Source organism: Carassius carassius, chromosome 10, assembly GCF_963082965.1.
Source record: "Carassius carassius chromosome 10, fCarCar2.1, whole genome shotgun sequence".
NCBI classification, from domain to species: Eukaryota; Metazoa; Chordata; class Actinopteri; order Cypriniformes; family Cyprinidae; genus Carassius; species Carassius carassius.
In genome coordinates, this window is record NC_081764.1 from 1,799,535 (window position 1) to 1,821,319 (window position 21,785).

General features: G+C 36.3%; 1 protein-coding gene across 1 annotated transcript in view; it reads left to right on the forward strand.

Annotated features, from left to right (window-relative positions):
• The window catches only part of LOC132151499 (cadherin-22-like), a 105,029-nt gene that overhangs the window by 39,093 nt on the left and 44,151 nt on the right, over window positions 1-21,785 (forward strand). Inside the window, exons 4-7 of the mRNA XM_059559632.1 lie at window positions 7,139-7,306; window positions 11,648-11,835; window positions 12,156-12,412; window positions 18,513-18,649. Of these exons, the coding sequence (XP_059415615.1) occupies window positions 7,139-7,306; window positions 11,648-11,835; window positions 12,156-12,412; window positions 18,513-18,649 (750 nt within the window). The remainder of the gene's footprint in view (window positions 1-7,138; window positions 7,307-11,647; window positions 11,836-12,155; window positions 12,413-18,512; window positions 18,650-21,785) is intronic.

Here is a 21,785-nt window from a genome sequence, read left to right on the forward strand (position 1 = left end):
GCCTGGCCCTCGAAGGCGAATCTCAAATATCGCCTGTGGTTTGACGCTATCTGTATTTGAAAATACGCGTCTTTTAGATCTATTGACATGAACCAGTCCCCTCTGCGAATCTGCGCAAGGAGCTTCCTGGTCGTAAGCATTTTGAAACTGCGTTTCATCAATGCTTTGTTCAGCTGTCTTAGATCCAGTATGGGCCTGAGACCCCCGTCTCTCTTGGGCACCAGAAAGTATCTGCTGTACAGCCCCCCTCGCTTTGAGCTTGAGACACAGGCTCTAAAAGCCCCTTTGCTCAACAGTTTTGATATTTCGGCCCGAAGTATGTGTGCTACTTCTGTTTTGACCGTAGTTTCGACGTGCGCTGAAAAGCACGGTGGGCGTCGAGAAAACTGTAGCGAGTAGCCTCTCTTTATAATGCCTAGCACCCAATCCGAAACCCCTGGAAGCGCTGACCATGCATCTGCATGAATGGCTAAGGGTTGGATGCGAAGCACACTCTCTCGACGCGGCCAGAAAGAGTACACGCATCAGCTCCTTATTGATATCCCCCCGTCTGCTGGGCCTCTGAGCAGCAGGCGCGAGATCCACGGAGCTCGCCCAACCCTCACTGCCCGAAGCAAGCAGAGAGCACGTGTCCTCTTCCTCCGACGCGGGCCTGAGATCCACTTCCTCAGATGACACGTCGGCAAGCAGCGGACGCTGAACATCGGGAAGCGATGCAGGGGAGGCCGGCGAAGCGGAGGGAACCGGCGAGCTCGGCCGAGCTGGAGGCGGTTCTGGTAGGCGCTGCGAGCGATGCTTCTTACGGCGTTGCGGTGCAGCGGATGATGCAGGCTTCGAGAAGGATGCCAGGCGAGTCCTCAGAGTCACCATAGGCAGTAGCTCGCAATGAGGGCAGCCGCCGTCAGCGAGCGTGATCGCTACATGGTCCTCACCCAGACAGGAGACGCAGATGACGTGACGATCTCCTTCGCTGAGCGGACGAGCGGTCTTTAAAAAGACGCAGCTCTTTTTGTGAGTGTGCGTCGCAGGGCGAACACACACGCAGGATATAAATGGATATAAGGATATAAAGGATATGGGCGCCAGATAGCGCAGCAGGAACGGCAGTGGAAGGCGGCGATGCCAGCAGCTTCAGAATGGCTCGTCCTGCTGATATGCTTTTTCAGACGGCGCTTGCTTCCTCCGTGATCCAGCGATGCGTGAGCTTCGCTGAAGAGATGAAAAATCAGGTGTGTCAGCCTTTTCGAGCTCCTTTTATAGGTTGGGCCACACCCGTTTCGGCGGGAAGTGGCAAGAAGGGCGTGAAACTTTTTATTAATTTTTTGTCCTAGCTGAATGACCCCAAACTTTTAAACAGTTGTATATATATATATATATATATATATATATATATATATATATACAGTACAGACCAAATGTTTGGACACACCTTCTCATTCAAAGAGTTTTCTTTATTTTCATGACTATGAAAATTGTAGATTCACACTGAAGGCATCAAAACTATGAATTAACACATGTGGAATTATATGGAATTATATACATAACAAAAAAGTGTGAAACAACTGAAAATATGTCATATTGTAGGTTCTTCAAAGTAGCCACCTTTTGCTTTGATTACTGCTTTGTACACTCTTGGCATTCTCTTGATGAGCTTCAAGAGGTAGTCACCTGAAATGGTCTTCCAACAGGCTTGAAGGAGTTCCCCGAGAGATGCTTAGCACTTGTTGGCCCTTTTGCCTTCTGTCTGCGGTCCTGCTCACCCCTAAACCATCTCGATTGGGTTCAGGTCCGGTGACTGTGGAGGCCAGGTCATCTGGCGCAGCACCCCATCACTCTCCTTCTTGGTCAAATAGCCCTTGATGCCTTCAGTGTGACTCTACAATTTTCATAGTCATGAAAATAAAGAAAACTCTTTGAATGAGAAGGTGTGTCCAAACTGTTGGTCTGTACTGTATATATATATACAGAGGTGGGTAGTAACGAGTTACATTTACTTCGTTACATTTACTTGAGTAATTTTTGGGGGTAACTAATACTTTTCGGAGTATATTTAAAGATGGGTACTTTATACTCTTACTTGAGTAAATTTTTGGGGAAAAATCTGTACTTTTACTTCGTTACTGTGGGCGACGCTCCTCTCGTTACTTTATCTTAATGCAATACAATTTATAACTGCTTCAGTTTATTCCAAACGCGCCGTCTACTTTTCTCTGGGCAATGAGCGATGCCCATTCGCGAATGATTCATTCTTTTGAGTCAATTCTGTTCAAAGGCTCGATCAAACCAATTGGCAAACGAGTGAATTGGTTCATGAATCAGTTTGAATGAGTCGTTCAGTTCGCTGCCGCGCGCGCTGAGCGTCTGAAGCGGTTCACTCAGAGTTGTAACGTTTAACATCAGCAGCGTTGAAAACTTGGCTGGAACTGCACTGAATAGAAAGCAAATCTGCAAAGGCTATTATTTGCTAGCGATGGAGATCCTTATTACATGAACACCGCGTGTGCTGTCTACTGTTTAACAGGTAATAACTTGGGCTACATTCGATTACACGATACCACTGTGACATTAGTTTGTTGTACGTGTGTGGCTTATAACAGAGGGGAGTCAAGTTGAATGCAGCTTCCAAAAGACAAAAAATAGCCGTCAAGATTTTATTAATTTTAATACAATCACGCCGGTGCGAATACGTTCAGCAAGTCCAGCTGCTAAATTCAGATCTGTGATCGCTGGCTGGCGCTGAGCCAGAGATAGATGCGTTTATACAGCGCTGCGCATTATAACAAATCACACATGATCTTTTTGAGCTTATTAAAGCATTGGCCAATCAGAGGCGTTCCGATGAGTCATCGCTAAAATCCCGGTGCTTCCTTCACTCGCTCGCTGACTGAATACCTCTTTCTGGCGAATTCTCTCGTCAGAAACAACAAAGTGCAGATGTGTGTACGAATCTATAATTAAGATATTGATTTCACAGTGTTAACAGTTTCAGTGATTTTAATGGGAGTTTCTGAGAGTGATTGAAATCTAGACCGTCAGTGAAAATGATCTTTAATAATGTAAATGTTATTTGCTCTCTTTCTGAACAATGAAAGATTAGTAGCAATATTATATCACATTAACTTTCAATGTTAAATTCACATTTAATATAAAGTCAGTCGTATTAAAAATATGTTATGGCATGACACCTATATCTGTTACTTAAGTAAACAGACAGGGTTTTATAATAAATTACATAAATTGGAGTAAAGGCTGATGAAATATATACATTTATACACACACACATACATTAGATACATTTTATCTATATATCTAAATAAAAATAGGCTCAGGATATATGACCCAAAGTAACTAGTAACTAACTACTTGAGTAGACTTTTTATCCGATACTCTTTTACTCTTACTCAAGTAACTATTCAAGACTAGTACTTTTACTTTTACTTGAGTAAATATTTCTAGAAGTACTTTTACTTTTACTTGAGTACAGTTTTTGGGTACTCTACCCACCTCTGTATATATATATATATGCTTGGAATGCTCTGACAAATAGTTTTAAAAATAATTAGAAAAATAATCATTAAGCATTTTTTATTTTTTTCCAGCTGGCAAGAGTTTTAGTTCAGATATGCTGCAGTGTAAGTAAACATCAGACAGAGCGTCATCTCTGGAGTCTCCTGGGGATTGCTTTTGTTGCCTCTATTTGTCCCCCGGGGAACTAGCACTAAACTTTTAATGATTTCTTTTTTGGTGCTGGGCACGAGACCTGAGAGCAGCGGATGATGAATGGCTTCGCCTGTGCCAGGTTAACCACCGGACCTTCTGCACGCTCCTTCCTTCTGATCTGAGAACAGTTAGATGAGCTGGAAGCAGATGAGCTGCGTTTTTTGCTCGTGACCTCATTTATTTCCATATAAACAGCATTAATCTCTTGACAGGGTTTTAGTCTTTGACACAGATAAATAAAAAGGCTAGTTGAGGAGTTTGATATTAATATCAATGTATTAGTTCCAGTGTTAGTGGCTTGTGTTTGAACTATGGCTTCTCATCGTGCGTTTGATGATGTTCTCATTTGCTTCTGCGATTTTCTCAAATGAGAGGCTTTTCAGTCTCTTGTTGTGCTGAAATTACTACCAGAATATTGAAGAAATGCCCTACCAGCGGAGGATTTTATTGATCAGAGGTGGCTCTTTCAGAAGGAGTCGTCTCTTCTGCTCATTAAGGCTTCATTTATTTGACCGAAAAAACTGTAAAAACAGTAATAATGTGAAACATTATTACAAATGGAATCTCTATGTGAATATATGTTCAAATGTAATTGGTTGTTGTGATCAAAGCTGAAATTTCTCCAGTCTTCGGAAATCATTCTAATATGCTGATTTGCTGCTCAAGAAACATTTTATTATTTTTAGGACCATAATGTTTTTTTTATTTATTATTATTATTATTAATTAATTGATTTTTTATTGATTTTTTACAAAATTTTAATCACAATTTTGCTACTCAATAATAATAATAATAATTCATTAAATAGTTGTTTAATAAACTATACATATGTTATATTATATATTATTATATATTACATGTTGGCATCTAGAGGAGACACATCTGAGGTTACTGTGGTCATTTTTAGGAGAAACATCTGTCGACTGTTGAGATATTAGAGAGATCTGATCTGTAGTTCATCCTGCTCAGTGTCTGACCGTCATCTACAGGGACTCCATGTTTCCTTCAGATGTCTTTTGGGTGGAGTGCCTTGAATGGACAGAACTTCAGACTGTACTTGTAATGGATCTGACCTCAGGTCAGGAGTTTTCTGTGGTTGGGAAGGGAGTGAGTAATGACTTCCCTGCGCTCTGGATGCTTTAAAGCACACACAGATGTGCTCCACCACACAAACATAGAGATGGCTAGCGCTTCCTCACTGGGAACTCAGAGCTCCATAGTAGAGAGCGAAGGAAATGATAGAAATAAAGAAAGAACAGAAAGAAACTTTGTTTAACAAACCTACAAGAAATGCCACGGATTTGTTTCGTTTTTTAACCCAAGTAGGTTTTTGACTAAAGGAACTGTGCATTTTATTGTCAGATTATTTCAGAATAGTTCTGTTTGGAGCATGAAAACTTGTTCAGTTCATATTTCACAACCCATTATTATTATTATTATTATTATTATTATTATTATTATTAATAATGAAATTGTCAGTGCGTGTGGCATGATTTACTATAAAATTCAAGCATTTTCTTTGTAAAAATGTTTGCTTTAATGTGAATTTGGGAGAACTATTATTTTATAGAAAATAATATTGCATTTGAAAAAAAAAAAAAAACATCTTAAAGGTTTAAAAATATGGTGTTGGGTAATGAACACAGATATAACAAACGCAGTTGCATTAATTGTGTCAGTTTTTACACTGGTACATCTGACAGACACCGACTGAAAAGCACAGGGCTTTGATCGTGATTTCACGAGCTCTTTAATATAGATGTGAGATTGTGTCTGATGAAATCTTTCACTCATCGCTACTGTAACGTCTGCAGTCGTCTCCTGCTGTTTGACTGACAGTCATTTTTAGTGGCTTGTCACATTTAGTGTCAAATTTTCTGCATCCAGTTGTGCTCGTGTGACATCAGGACAGAAGAGAGAGAGAAAGAGAGCAAGCGTGAGGAAAGGTTATACGCAACAGGTTATGTTTCTTTTGCATGCATTCTTGAAAACAAAGCCGATTTGAGGTTTTCCTGCGACGTGAGCAGAATCAAGAGAGCTGTGCAGCAGGAGTGTCAGGCTGGCGTGTGTCCTTTACCATTCTCATCACTTCCATGCCTGTGTCTGACCAATGCCATGGCAACAAAGGATAATTGCAGTGCTTCAGGGTAACACAGTGCCATTGTCCTTATTTCACTCCCAAAATATCTTGATTCCAGAACCAGTGTTCCTGCAGCAGCTCGCGTTTAGAGGAGGAAACAAGTCATTTACAGATTTTCATGGCTTTTGAAACATTCTAGTTTTGTGTTAATTTGCAAATCATCCAACTGTTTGATACCTGCAAGTATGAGCTTCACAAAATCTGTAAAGAACCAGGTCTATAATATAATATAATATAATATAATATAATATAATATAATATAATATAATATAATATAATATAATATAATATAATTGGTATTTTGAATTAGCTGAATCATGTTAAAATTTTCGCTAATGTGTTATGTGCCTTTGTCATTTATTATTATTATTATTATTATTAATAATAATCTATTATTTCTAATGTATTATGTAACTAAATTATTTATTAATAATCTGAATTAGCCTTTTTATGTTTCCAGTTTTCATTTTAATTATAGTTTAAGTTTTAGTATTTTGGTTACATGTTTTCTGTTTTGTAATCATTTTTATATTTTCTATTTAATATGTATATATATATTTTTTTCTTCTTCTTTTCTAGCATTCATTAATATTTTGAATTAGCATTTTGTATTTTTCATTTTCACTTTAGTTAAGATTTTTATGTGTTTTTTTTATTTAAATATTTCTGTTCAGCTTTTATTTATTTATTTATTTATTTATTTATTTATTTATTTATTTATTTATTTATTTATTTATGTTTTTATTTCACTACTTCAGTTTAAACTTACTTTCTTTCAAATAATTGCCAAGGCAACATTTCTAATTTGTAAATATCAATAATCTAATATTTATATTTTGACTTTATTTCAGTTTCATTTCATTAATAACAATAATAAATTATTAACAATAACAAAAAGAGCCTCACATCAGTTGCAGACTTTTGTTGATCCACGTCTACAGTGCATTGTGTGGATGGACTATTGCAGTCCCAAACGCTGATGTGAAATTGGTGACCTGATCGCCTACTAAGTCTCATGGCATCATCATTTCAAATGAGTAATAAGATCTCCTATATTTATATTCACATCAGAGTGCTAATTGGTAACCATGGCAGGAGGAACATGCATAAGTATTTTATTCCTATAGGCAGCACTTGAGTTGCATGACAGCTTCTTTGAATTGAAGTTAACTCTGAAAGCATAAGAAGAACTGTGGCTTCAGATATGTGATGCCGCTCGAGTGACCTTTAAACACCCGTCAATCCACATCCATCTCTCTCTTCTCTCTTCGTCTTCAGGAGTGATCCGGACGGCCGTGGCGGATCTGGATCGGGAGACACAGGACCGCTATGAGCTGGTGGTCAAAGCGACAGATATGGCAGGCCAAATGGGCGGCCTCTCCGGATCCACTACTGTGACCATCGTGATCACGGATGTTAATGACAACCCTCCACGCTTCCCTCAGAGTGAGTGCACTTTATGTCAGCCGTCGGTCAGCTGCATGCCATCAGACGTGTCCTTGAGCTCGAACGCTGTCAACAGAACAGCCATCTGTCCGATTCTTGAGCACATCCTCATTAAAAATTGTGATTCCCAGGCTATAAAGGTTAATAATCAAGTAAAACGTTACTATAAGGTCTCATTTGTTAACAATGCAATGGCTCAGACTTACTTCTCAATTCAAATTTGTGTTATTTATTTGGTATTGTTTATATATTATTGTAGCATATTTTGAACTAGCTTTTAGGATTTTTAGCTTTTATTTTATTTTAGTTTAGTGTTGTGCCTTTGTAATTTGTGCATTTAAAATAAATAAATTATTGAATGAACAAAGAGCATTATGATGAAAACTGTATTCAACTTTAATTTATTCTTATTTCAGTTTCAGTTTTTCAACTTTAGCTTTAAGTTAGTTGGCCAAGACAACATTTCTAATTTGTGTTATTTTACAGTAGTAATATTTATACTATTGTAGCATTTATTAGTGTTTTGAATGATCTTTTTATATTTTCAGTTTTTATTTTAATTTTAAATATGTTTAGTTATTTATTATTTTATTATTATTATTATTATTATTTTTGTTGCATATTTCTCTACAGCTTTATAAAATTATTTTGGTTTAAGTACATTTAGTACTTGAAGTTCAGCTTATTTTATTTCAGTTAACTTTCAAGGAAAAAATGTCAAATTTTTGATTACATTTTTTTATTTTTTAAGGGTCTCACATAAAAATCACATTTTATTTAATGTCATCTTTATTTCAATCAATGAAAAGCAGAGCTCTCTCTGTGCACCTGAAGAGACAACTTTGATAAAAGTTTTGTAATTATTAATATTTTAAATGATTTGTTTAAGTGCTCAAAAGACTTAAAATTCCAGATGGTAATGCTTGAACAGCACAGCTCTGTTTGAGATGACTAATGCGGTGGAATCACTGAACAGCTCCAGCTATAAACGAATAAAGCACAAATTTGGTCCCTGCTAAGACAGAATACAGCACAAGCCAGACATTACTTGAAAATCCAAACAATTGGAGCAAACTAATAGTGTTTTGATTTGCAGAAATGACACATTCAGGCTGTTGAACATTCATCTACTTTTTAGAGTGTAAAGAGAAAAAAGTGGTTAATTGGTTGGATGCTCGATTGCTAGTACTCACACTCTGTATTGATATGTCTATAAGCCTGACAATGATGCTTATTGTTTTAAAGCAGTAGTTCACCCAAAAACCAAATGTGCTTATTCTCAGCCCATCCAAGAATAGGATGAGTTTGTTTCTTCATCAGATTTGTAGAAATGTAGCATTGCATCAGTGTCGCATCAATGGATGCTCTGCAGTGAATGGGTGCCGTCAGAATGAGAGGTGATAAAAACATCACAATAATCCACAAGTAATCCGCACAATCCACATCAGGAGTAAAATCAAGCACCGTTTACAAGCCAAAACAGCTCTAAACAAATATGTGGCTGGATTTTGATGTGAGAGACAACAGGAGATGGACTTTATCACTGGAGGAAGCATTATTATGGATTATGGACTTGTATTTTAGCCAGAAGCAACCGATTAAAAAGTTAAAAACTCCTCAATGATGGATTTGTTTCTCACAAACACGCAGCTTTTGTCTTCTCCAGATGTTAACTGATGGACTGGAGTGCTGTGGATTATTGTGATGTTTTTATCAGCTCTCATTCTGACGGCACCCATTCACTGCAGAGCATCCACTGATGTGACACTGATGTAATGCTACATTTTAACAAATCTGGTGAAGAAACAAACTCATCTACTTCTTAGATAGCCTGAGGTAGAGCATATTTTCAGCCAAATTTAAATTTTGGGTGAACTATTCCTTTAGTTATATAAGTTGGCAAAATCTAAAAAAGTAACAGATGACAGAAGTTTTGAAGTCACCGTTCCTTTAAATCACCAACTCTGACTCTAATATAGCTTGTGTTCTGTATAAGTTGATCTAGTAAAAAAGTACAGTAAAACAGCAAAATTGTGAAACATTACCACAATCTATTATCTATATAAATATACTGTAAAATGTAATTTCTTCCAGTGATGCTCCGCTGTATTTTCAGCATCATTCCTCCAGTCTTCAGTGTCACATGATCTTCAGAAATCATTCTAATGTACTGATTTATTGCTCAGGAAACATTTCTGATTATTATCAATGTTGAAAACAGTTGTGCTGCACAATATTGTTTTCTGGAAACTATGATACGTTTTATTTTTCAGGATTATTTGATAAATCAAAAGGTCAGAAGAACAGCATTTGTTTGAAATAAAATCTTTTTGATATATTTAATGTCATTTGTAAACAATTTAATGCATCCTTGATGAATAAAAGTATTAATTAGTTGTATACTGTATATATAACTTTTTATTTCTTTATTTATTTTCATTTATCTTATTTTACATTAGGAGACTAAATGTAATTGTGGCAAACCTATATACAATTCCCAGTGCTCCCAGTGTTGCAACACAATGTCTGATTAATAAAATTGTATGAATCATGTAATGGGATTTTCGAATGGTACAGGATGTGTATGTTTAATATTATTTTCAGGCATTACACCAGACAGATATTATGTTATAGTCAGCATGCGTGTGTTTGACTTATATATCGTATCAGAGGCAAGAGTAGGCTAATACTCATCACAGGCTCAGACAAATAAAAAGCACTTTGTCTCATTGCTCACATCATAGCGGACCGCATGGCCAACGCTTTAATACATTTCGTGTCTGGAAGCAAGACTGTGTGTGTGTGTGTTTGCAGCCACTGCGTATAAAGAGCAGTGTAACACTTTGGGGTGTTATGTTCCCTTTTCTGCTGGTCTTCCATCCTCCCTTTCCATTCCCTCCAGAGGAAAAGCAGCATTAGCTTTATTACAGCAAAGAGACTCGCTGTAATACTGTCTCACATGCCCTGATGTCTATTTTCCTCTATATTTCGATGACTCTCTCCTCTTTCTTCCCCTATCATTTTCCACAAAAGCCTTATTTATGCCAGTTTTGCTTTAGCATATAATTCATTAAGCTGTTTTTTTATTGCAGGCCGAGCTGAAATCTTTATACTCTGTTATGACACATACTGCACTCAGGTATATCATCTACATTACATATAGACTGTACATTATGCAAGGAAAGGATGCTTATTGAAGGGAGGTTTGACATTGTGTTGTGTTGCTGTTTAAACGGCTTCAAATTAAATGGACAGACCATTCATTTTCTCCAGAGAGAAATTGATTCTTAATGATTATGGATGAATCTTTTGAGATGGATGTAGCATGAGCTCTGAGGTTAAGAGATGATATGTGCTTCTCTGGTAAAGTCAGCCTGATTTGAAGATTATTTTAAGAAACGTGTTCAGAAGGTGTCTGTGAATCATTCATTTTAATCAATCAGTTCAAAACTGTACAAAACGATTCATTTGAGTCATTGCTCAGTAATGTTTAGTGTTTTTGGCATATTTTAACATGATTTGATATATAATCTAGGCACACCATTAATAATGTTGGGTTCAGTAAGGTTTTTTATTTGGAAGAAAAAAAAAATACTTTTATTCGAAAGGGCACATTAAATTGAGTAAAAGTGACATTAAAGATTTTTACAATGATACAAAACGAAATGTCTATTTCAAATAAATGCAGTTCTTCTGAACTTTATATTCATCAAAGAATCTTGAAAAATAAAATGCATTAGTTTCCAATAAATAAATAAAATAGAAATTTTAACATTGATTATAATCAGAAGTGTTTCTTGAGCAGCAAATCATCATATCAGAATGATTTCTGAAGATCATGTGACACTGAAGACTGGAGGAATGATGCTGAAAATACAGCTTTGCATCACAGAAATAAATTACATTTTAATAGATATTCACATAGAAAACAGTTATATTAAATTGCAATTATATTTCACTGAAATTTTAATTAAATTAATGCAGCCTTGATGAGCTGAAGAGTTATTTTGCTATGCATTGTTATACTGTTGCATATAAAATTAAAATAATAAAATGTATTTCCCCACATCTGTTCTTTTACAGAAAAATGGTGCAATTTTTTTTAGCATTTTTCTTTTACATTTAATTGAAGAAAAGCAACCTTTTTAAGCTATTCAGATCAAATGCACACAAACCGAGAAACTGAATATTTCACAGTATATATTTATTATTTATTATTTAAATGTCATCTTTTCTCCAGCTGTATTCCCCAGGCCTGATATGCATGCATTCATTTTCACCACAGTGTGTCAACATGAATGGAAACCATCATGAAAGTAGCGTCCTCTCTTTCTCTTTCAGAGATGTATCAGTTTTCGGTCTCGGAGGGTGCAGCTGTCGGGACGCCGATCGGCCGGGTGATCGCGACAGATGCAGACATGGGCGAGAATACGGATATGAGTTACCTGATCAAAGACGAGGAGGGCGGAGAGCTGTTCAGAGTCTCCACTGATGGAGAAACACAGGAGGCCATCATCACCATCAAAAAGGTAGATGTGAGACCTCTCTGTAGTGCCTGAAGGGCGTCCTGGCCGTCACACGTGGTGTTAGCTAGTGATTTTTAACATCAAATTATGCAGTTATTCTGACGCTTACTCAATCCAAATCAGATTTCACAGAAAAAGGCTGGACAATTATACTAAAAGGCCTTTATTTGCTTAAAATCATAAACGATCAGTCAGACGAGAGAAGACATGTAGTAGACTGTGTGTGACACGTTTAGCAGAGGTTTTGATCATGTCGATCATTCAGAGTCTTAGAAATGTGTGTATTACAGTCTTTATATTTCTAAATATCTCTTTCATCTCAGCCTCTTGACTTTGAGAACAAACGCACACATAATGTGGTCATCGAGGCTGTGAACAAACATGTGGACCCTCGTTTCGTGGATCTCGGCTCTTTCCGGGACCAAACCATCGTGCGGGTCAGTGTGTCGGATGTGGACGAGCCTCCCATCTTCATCCCTCCCAGCTGCACCATCATGGAGGTTCAGGAAGACGCTCGTCTGGGAGCGCTGGTCGGGATTGTGACCGCCAGAGACCCGGATGTGGAGAACGTCCCTGTCAGGTACAGTATAGCCCATAAATAATACGAATTTATCTAAACACACACACACACATATATATATATATATATATTCAAGCTACCGTTTGTGTCAGAGGTTTTCAGCATGTTTGTGGTGTCTATATAATAAGATATGACAGACTTAGCTTATGATATTAGCAACTTCAAGAGCATTACTTCATTTGTTTCACATTTTACAGAAATATTGCCAGCATTATATTTATTATAAATTTTGTATTTTTTTTTTTTTTTTAATTTTATCAGTGTTATTTTGGTATTATTCACATACCTTTATAGAATGTATAGCTAATTTCATTTATTTATTCATTTATTTTGCAAGTTTTAGTAATAATATACTTTTATATAATGCATAGCTTTTATTATTATATTTTCCGTTTTATTTAGAAAGAAAAGAAAGAAAGAAAGAAAGAAAGAAAAAATCCAGTTTTTTAGGATTATTTGTATACTTTTAAAGAATGTATAGCTATTATTAATATAGCAAATATTATATTTGTAATTTAAATTTTAGTGTAAGTTTTACTAATTTTGGCATGTTTTTATCATTTTTGTTTTATAAAAAAAAAATATATATATATATATATATATATATATATATATATATATATATATATACCGTATATATGTTTTTTTTTTTTTTTAAAGAAAAGAAAAAAATACTTTAATTCAGCAAGGCCACATTTAATTGATCAAAAGTGTCAGTAAAGATGTTTGTTATAATGTTATAGTATAGCAGCACAACTGCTTTCATCATCAAAAATAATGAAAAATGTTTCTTGAGCAGCAAATCAACATACTAGAATGATTTTTGTATAAATCACGTTAAGGGCACAGAACTTTAGGCCTGAAACATTTAGCAGTAATATGCCCAGACGTTTCTCGAAAAATTGTTGCATGGGCAAAACTTTGTTGCACAACTCTGCAGCTATAGATCTTACGGGGGCTTTGAATTTAAATACATCATTACGCTTGGCAGCGACGGTGCTTTATCAGCTATTTTATCACAATGCACAACTTCAGTGACTGTGAGCCTCAATGAAATAAAGTGAAAAGGCAAAACAGTTTGTTTATGTGTGTATTTGTGTGTGTGTTTTCACACGCTGGCCACAGTCCACTTCTTCTTAGTTTAGACAAGGATCAATTTCCTCCATTGAGGAGCCTATTACTGGAGATATATATCGAGTCATGGAAGCGTAACAAAGTGTGGCTCTTGGAATGTGCTGGCCGGAGGCTTTTCCCATTACGCTATGGGCATCTTGGCACACATAGTTATCAACCTGCCATCCTTTTCTTTACAAACACATGCATGCCGGCCAGAAAAGCTTCTTCACCTCCAGGCTTTGGGAAGCATGTCAAATGTTTGCTCAGTCGCAAACACTTTCTGTCTGCTGTTGTGTAGTCTTGCGTGTCCAGAACAGTCCAGAATTACCGAAATCTCTTACAAACTGTGACAGAGATGCACAAGATATATGCATCAGATACTTGACGATTTTGTTATTATTATTATTATTATTACAGATTGTTTGTTAAATGGCTTTAAAGGTGATTTAGAATTTTAGTGTTGTATTTTTCACTTATTTAGAGAAAATTAATTTTGATTTTGATTACAGTGCCAAATGTTTATAGATTTTTCTGTCTGAAACCAATAAAAAATGGCACTGCTTTTGTTTCATATTTTATAGGAATTTAGCCAATATAATATATATTTTTAAATCTTAGTTCTTTTGTATTATGTTATTATATTATATTATGAGAATTAAAAAATGAAAATCATATTATGAAAATATGTCATTTTAAGCAATTAAATTATTTAGTTTTATTTATTTATTTGTAAAAAAAAAAAAAAAAAAACAATTAAAAAAAAGTTTTAGTTTCAGCTGACAATACCCCCCCCCCCCCCCCCCACTTTTTTATGTACAGGTCATGGAAGGTTTTTTTTTTTTTTTTTTTTTTTTTTTCAGAGGCATTTGAGGTGGCATATGCACTAAAATATATGCCTCATTCAATTCTGGAGATGCTGGATCCGTCTTTTTTACCAGCACAAATTAAGACCTGCTTTTTAATTTTTGATGACACTAACTTCATCTTTGATCATTTGTTTCTAGACACCTCCTTGTTCTGTTAATCTTGGAATGAAAAAAGGCAAATAAAATAAAATAAAATAGTCATTTAAACTATTGTCTTTTAGAGTAATTTCTATTTTTGTATATAACATCCATCAGACAGTCAGTGAATGGACTGCAGGTGGTCTGCATTGTGCATCTGAATTGTGTAGAGAACCCTCGTCAGAGCTTTTTATTCTCCAGAGCCATCAGCGCACAGAAATATGATTTACTCATTGCCACAGCTCAAAGGTAATGCACAAGGGAAGTAAAAGGCTTTGGCTGGCCGTATAGTCTCTCTCTCACACATACACATAGCCTTTGCAAATTACCTCCATTAAAAATGCATGAGGCTGCACTCAAAGTGCTCCAGGTGTTATAAAGCACAGCACAGCGCAGTGGCAGAAAACTCTGCTGGTAGGCTGGCACACATCGGTGTATGGCATGGGGCCCATGCCAGTCAGTACCACTTTAATTATCTCCATTGGACTCAGCTAGCAAACAGGGGCTTTGCCCAGAGCCCCATCACTCCCTCCTGCACCCGTACCACCCAAAACCAGCAGGACAGCAGGCAGATGAAGCCCTCAGAGAGCACTATACCTGCTGGAGAAACACACTCCTGCTATTTGGACAGGAAATATTTGTATGTTTTCCTTCGGCATGGGCTTTTTATGAGCTCCTAAAGAGAGACAATGATACCTGTGCTACTTTTAAATCTCTATTTTTTTTATTATAAACTGCAAGAAATGACTTGCTAAAAATATTTTTGTCTTGGTTCTCAGTAAAACAGCTAAGCATTCTTGAATCAAGATACATTTACTTAATTTTTTTTTAATCCATTAAGAGACTTTGTGCTTAAAACATTAATTAATATCTGCCAATGGGTTGAGAAAACAAATTTTCCCTTTGAATTAAATTAGTTTTTCTTACCACATGGTTAGAATTTTTCTTGTTTTAAGTATAAACTCACTTTAACGAATAGTTCACTGAAAAATGAAAATTTGCTGAAAATGTACTTGCCCTAAGGCCATCTAATAAGTAGATGAGTGTGTTTCTTCATCAGATTTGGAGAAATGTAGCATTGGTGGAGTGGTTTAAATCTTACCTCACTGATCGTACCCAGTTTGTCATTTTAGAAAATCAATAAATCTAACGTTGGACAGGTATGTCACGGTGTTCCTCAGGGGTCTGTTCTTGGCCCGATACTTTTTAATATTTACGTGCTTCCTTTAGGGCAGATTATTAGAAAGTATGGTTTGGGGTTCCACTTCTATGCTGATGATACTCAGATTTATATTAGTGCAAAAACTAATATCACAGGTATATCAGCAACCCTTTCATACTGTCTGCAGTATTTTTGATTGTCATAAGACACTTGAAGCACATATCAAGAGCATTTCAAAATCAGCGTTTTTCCATCTAAGGAATATTGCCAGGATTAGGCCTTTTCTTTCATTACCTGATGCAGAAAGGCTTGTCCATGCACTCGTTACGTCTAGGGTTGATTATTGTAATTCCCTTTATCTTGGCCTACCTGCAAAGTCTATTAAGCGACTGCAACACATACAGAACTCAGCTGCACGTGTCCTTACACATGCTCCTTCTCGTCAGCATATCTCTGGGGTGCTTAGGAACCTACATTGGCTTCTAGTCCATGCCCATATTGATTTTAAAACTCTTATTTTAACATATAAAGCTGTACATGGAACTGCACCATCATATACATGTGATTTAATTACGCTGTATATGCCCTCTCGATCTCTCCGCTCCGCCAACTCTTTCCTCCTTAAACAGCCTTCTTGCAGACTAAAAACGATGGGTGAAAGAACCTTCTCTGTGGAAGCCTCCAGGTTGTGGAATGCACTTCCCTTAACAGTTAAAAAAAACACCTTTTTAAGTTGGTGTTTGTGTCTTGATTGGTGACACTGGATGTATATTGTATTCTACCTCTTGTTGCATTATTATTTTGTTGTTTTATTAATCTTTTTTTCTTTTTGTATTTTTTTTATGTATTTACTTTTGTTCTGTACTTGTTGTAGCGCTTTTGGCAATATGAATAAAATGTACTATTATTATTATTATTATTACGTCAGTGTCTCATCAGTGGATTCTCTGCAATGAATGGGTGCAGTCAGAATGAGAGTCCGAACACCTGATAAAAATATCACAATAATCCACAGCACTCCAGTCCATCAGTTAACATCTGGAGAAGAAACAAATTCATCAAGATGTTTTTAACTTCAAACCATTGCTTCTTGCCAAAATATGAGTCCATAATCCATAAAAAATCTTCCAGTGAAATAGTCCATCTCCTGTTGTACCTAATATCAAAATCCACACACATATTTGTTTAGAGCTGTTTTGTCTTATAAAGGGTCTTTGATCTGTGCAGATTTCTCTCCTGATTCAGATCAGACCACTTTTTCACTGGAGGAAGTGTTATTATGGATTATGGATGAGAAGCAATGGTTTGTTAAAAATGTTGTAATGATTGATTTGTTTCTTTGATCTTCACAAGATATTAACGTAAAGTGTTTGGGTGACACTGATTTTAAAGACAGCATTGTGCTGTTAGTTTTCTAAGCAACCAGACGACTTCTTCCCATGCTGGCATGAATAGCAAACTAAATGATATTTAAGTTTTTGTTTCAGTTTAAGCATTTGTTTTTGTTGATTCATACATGAAGAATGTTTTGAACACAGCCGTAGATTAATACATGCAGAAGCTGAACAACTCAAGGCCTTTTTTAAATCAACACACTCTGGACTTGTGCTTCCATGACAATTAAAAGCCAATAACAATAATGTAGTTGAAAAATCTTTTCCACGGCCTAAATTCAGAATCTTCTCCAGCTCGACTGTAATAGCTTCTTTTCATCCGTCTCCCTTTGGGCAGTTTAACTTTTTCCAAAGTGCCGCCTCAACCTATTGGCACAGAGTAATAAGCACAAGGTAAAATAAGAAGTGAATTAATTCATATGAATTTGTATTCCATATAAAATATAAACCGCAGAAGCTGACATTAAACCCTCAAGGGTCTTAAAAAAATGAAGAGAGTACAGCGAGTCAGAGGGGAAAATTACAAAATCCTCATCTCTTTGTCGTCTCATCTTGCTCTGTGCTGTTTTTATTCCACATGGGATGTAAATATATTTTGGTTTATCAAAGCACTCTGTGAAATATTCATTATTTGTTTCAAGAGAGCAATTGAAGTACTGACTCTATTTTGTCCTCACAAATCTTGACTAGAACCGAACACAATGAGTGTCATCTTTTAAATTATGATGATCATAAACTCAAGTCATTTTTATCTTGGATCAAGTTTGATCTATCTATCTATCTATCTATCTATCTATCTATCTATCTATCTATCTATCTATCTATCTATCTATCTATCTATCTATCCATCCATCCATCCATCCATCCATTAACTAAATCCATCCATCCATCCATTAACTAAATCCATCCATCCATCCACCAAATCCATCCATCCATCCATCAAATAAATCAATCAACAAAATTCATCCATCAACTAAATCAATCAACTAAATCCATCCATCCATCCATCAACTAAATCCATCCATCCATCCATCCATAAACTAAATCCATCCTTCCATCCATCCTTCCATCCATCAACTTAATCCATCAACAAAATTCATCCATCCATCATCTAAATCCATCCATCCATCCACTAAATCCATCCATCCATCCATCAACTAAATCCATCCATTCATCCATACATCCATCAACTAAATCCATCAACAAAATACATCCATCCATCAATCCATCCATCCACCCATCCACTAAATCCATCCACTAAATCCATCCATCCACCCATCCACTAAATCCATCCATCCATCCATCCATCCACTAAATCCATCCATCCATCCATCCATCCATCAACTAAATCCATCCATCCATCAACTAAATCCATCAAAAGCTTTTTAAAGAAACATAAACCCATCTTTGTGCTTCATTCACAGGTTCTCTGTAGACCGGAGCACAGACCAGGAGCAGATCTTTAACATCGATGCTGTAACAGGTGCCATCACTCTGGGAAAGATCCTGGACCGGGAAACTGCCGGCTGGCACAACATCACAGTTACTGTGGTGGAAGCAGGTACAAACCCTGATTACTTCACTCCATCAATCGCAAGTGAGCTTCAGTCAAGGGGCCCAAATTCTGTCCACCTAAAATAGAGACTTAATTCCATTTAAAATCAAAAGAGAGTAATGCTTTTCAGATTAATACAGTGTTTGCTGAAGTGTTATATGCTGAGATAATAAAGCTAAAGCAGTTATTGTGTTTATATAAAGCACTACATAACAAATAAACACAGTGACTTACATTGTTTTTGCATGACAGATTGACACAGAAATCAGCTTTAACCCTTGTGTTGTGCAGTAAGTCCTTTAAAAAAAGTCATTTGCTTGTAAATCTTTCATCATGCTATATTACAGTATAACCAAATATTGGATTCAATCTTTTTATCAACTTGTTTTCTTTCAATTAGCACAGGTTTTGTATTTCATGACCTTGTTGATCTGAGCTCATGCATCTTAATTTTTGAGTGAAAAAAAGCATTGTTTGTGGATTTACCGTATTTATTTATTTTGCAATATTCACTCCAAACTGAGATACATAAGCTAAGAAGAATGAGACCTAAAATCAAGAATTGTAAAATGGTAATAGTAAGGTATACAATTAAATTTTTGTTGTTGTTGTTGTCGTTTTTCTCAAGTCATTTTTGACTGGTAACAAATATAACAAGGGGGGCAAAAAAAATCCCCAAACAGAAATGATCCAGTTTTGAGGGGAAGTGGTTATGCCCTGTGTGATCAAAATTAGTATGTTTTAGTTCAATGCTACTAACTAGCATTTCTGGGGAAAAGAAAATTGTCTCAAGCATGAGGGTTAAGAAACCAAAAAAAAAAAAAAAACACCAAAAAAAGTCTAAATGTAATTGCATTAGATAACAAAACCTAAGCAAGGGTCATTTACTGGAAAGAATGACACTTAATATAATGTAACAACATTCAAACATTTTCTCATCTAGTGATGCCACCTGTGAATCTTTTCTGAACATTAAGAGTCATGAAATGCATTTTTAAATAATTGTATCATGTTTTCTCAGGTGCACTTAACAGAACAGTCATAATTTTGATTTAAATGGTCTTTTTTGCCCTGTAATGACTTTCTGTATAAAACCTATGGAATATAATAATATAATGTATAGTATAAATGACTCACAATATAGCAATGCTGCATGCTACTAATGCTGCCTTTCAGATACTTCCTACTTCCCACTTCTGAAGTTTGTTGCTCAAATATTTTAAGAATTTTTGTCAAATAAATGCTATTTTCACTGTGTTTGAGATCGGGTCATGTCAAGGAGAAGTCATTATGTCACATTTGTCTCGATTTCAAATCCAGTATTTAAGTATTAAAGTGAGAGAAAGCACTTCAATCTCAATCTCAACACAAATACCAGGGTTTTGCTGCAAGATAAAGTCCTTTTTGCAGAAAAAGAAGTAGCAGCTTTAGCAAAGTCAATGGCTTAATCAAAATTCCCAGCAAATTTCAGCCTCTGCTTGTTCACTGCAAAATACATGGGATCTGGGCAATGAGGCATCGAATGGCCAGTTTGGAAACGCTTTTCATAATTCCCTCGTACATTCGTATTTTAAAAATTTCACACTCCACTCAAGAATGTAATGAGTGTTCATCGAAGAGTTACGTTTGCAGATCGATGTGCGGCGAGCGTTTCGTGCACCATTGCTGGCGATATTAGTAAATATGATATTTTAGACAAAATCTGGGAAATCTGGTCATGCACAGAAATGCAGTTCAGTATGCCTCAGTTGGCTGGGAATAAATACAATTTCAATCTTTTCAAGACTGTCGATTTAGTCCTTCTAAATCAGGCTTGGCAAACACGGCCACACATGCACCGCACTCCAGCGCTAGAAGTCGACTTGAGGAGATGAAGTTTTCTTTGCTGTCCAGTAGGTGTTATCAAGTCCATTTCTTTCCGAAGTCTTGGCACGATGCTTCCAGACTGGAGTTTTACTGTCAGAAAGTCTGGCAGGCCATCGGCTCGCCACAGGATCCAATTTGCTGAAGAAGAGTGACATATAATTTCTGTGCGTTTGATAGGCTGTATGATATCAAACTGCAGACAGGCTCTCTCTCTCTCTCTCTCTCTCTCTCTCTCTCTCTCTCTCTGTCGCTTACTCACTTCGTCTTTTTCAGGTGATAAATAGAGTAAAAGCCATCATGTCTTGCCCTTAGGGTAAGGAGATACTATGAACAGTTGTGTCTTTATCTCGACAGAAAGGACATTTGGTGTGGGGAGTGAAAAATAACTGCACTGTGCTCTCTCTGGATTTTGTTTCAAGTTTCAAGGCTCCTGCTCTAAAATATGCCCTTTTCAGCCATTAGAAATACAGATTTGAAATACATTTTTAATGAAAATGCCAGTGTACAGCGATCAACACCGCAGTAGTTCCAGTGGATATCACTGCTGTTCAGATTCTCTACATCACGCAGCATTTTGATTTTGAACTTGTTCTTGATTTGAATGCATTCATGCTGTAATTTACCTCTAAAATACCATAAAGTTTTATTTGATGAGCAGTTTTGACATCAAGGACAAAATGAAACCCTGTTGGCAGCTTGTATTAAAGTGCCATTTAAATATTGTCTTTCATGCAGCTTGTAATGTAGCTGTATGTGAAGCCGGAAGTGCATGATAAATAAAGATATTTTCTCTCTCTAAAAAAAAAAAAAATTCTACTCTGAACAGCCTGAACGAGTTGAAATTTGGGAATTTGAATCCCACTTCTATGATGGCTACACATCTCGGGATAACACCGTTGTATAATGCCCACCACAGAAGATACTGTGAAAGTAAATTCAAGGTTACAAAGAATCAGTCGTTGAAATTCATTTTTTACTCTGTATCACATCCAGTTTTTTTTGTGATCCTGAGTTTAACACGGGATTCACACACAAACCGCTTGCTCTTGAAAGATGAATCAGTACCTGGTTCATTTGGACCAGCAGCTCCACTGAATCATAACCTGTTAGTGTGATTAATAATAGATGTTAAAATTTTCTATGGAGCATTCAAAATATGGAACTATGGCAATGGATGTATTGTTTCTGACATGGTAGACCAATCGCAACAGACTGAGCCAACTGACCAATCAGAGCAGAATAGGCTCACGGGAAGGAGGGGCTTAGAGAGACTGAA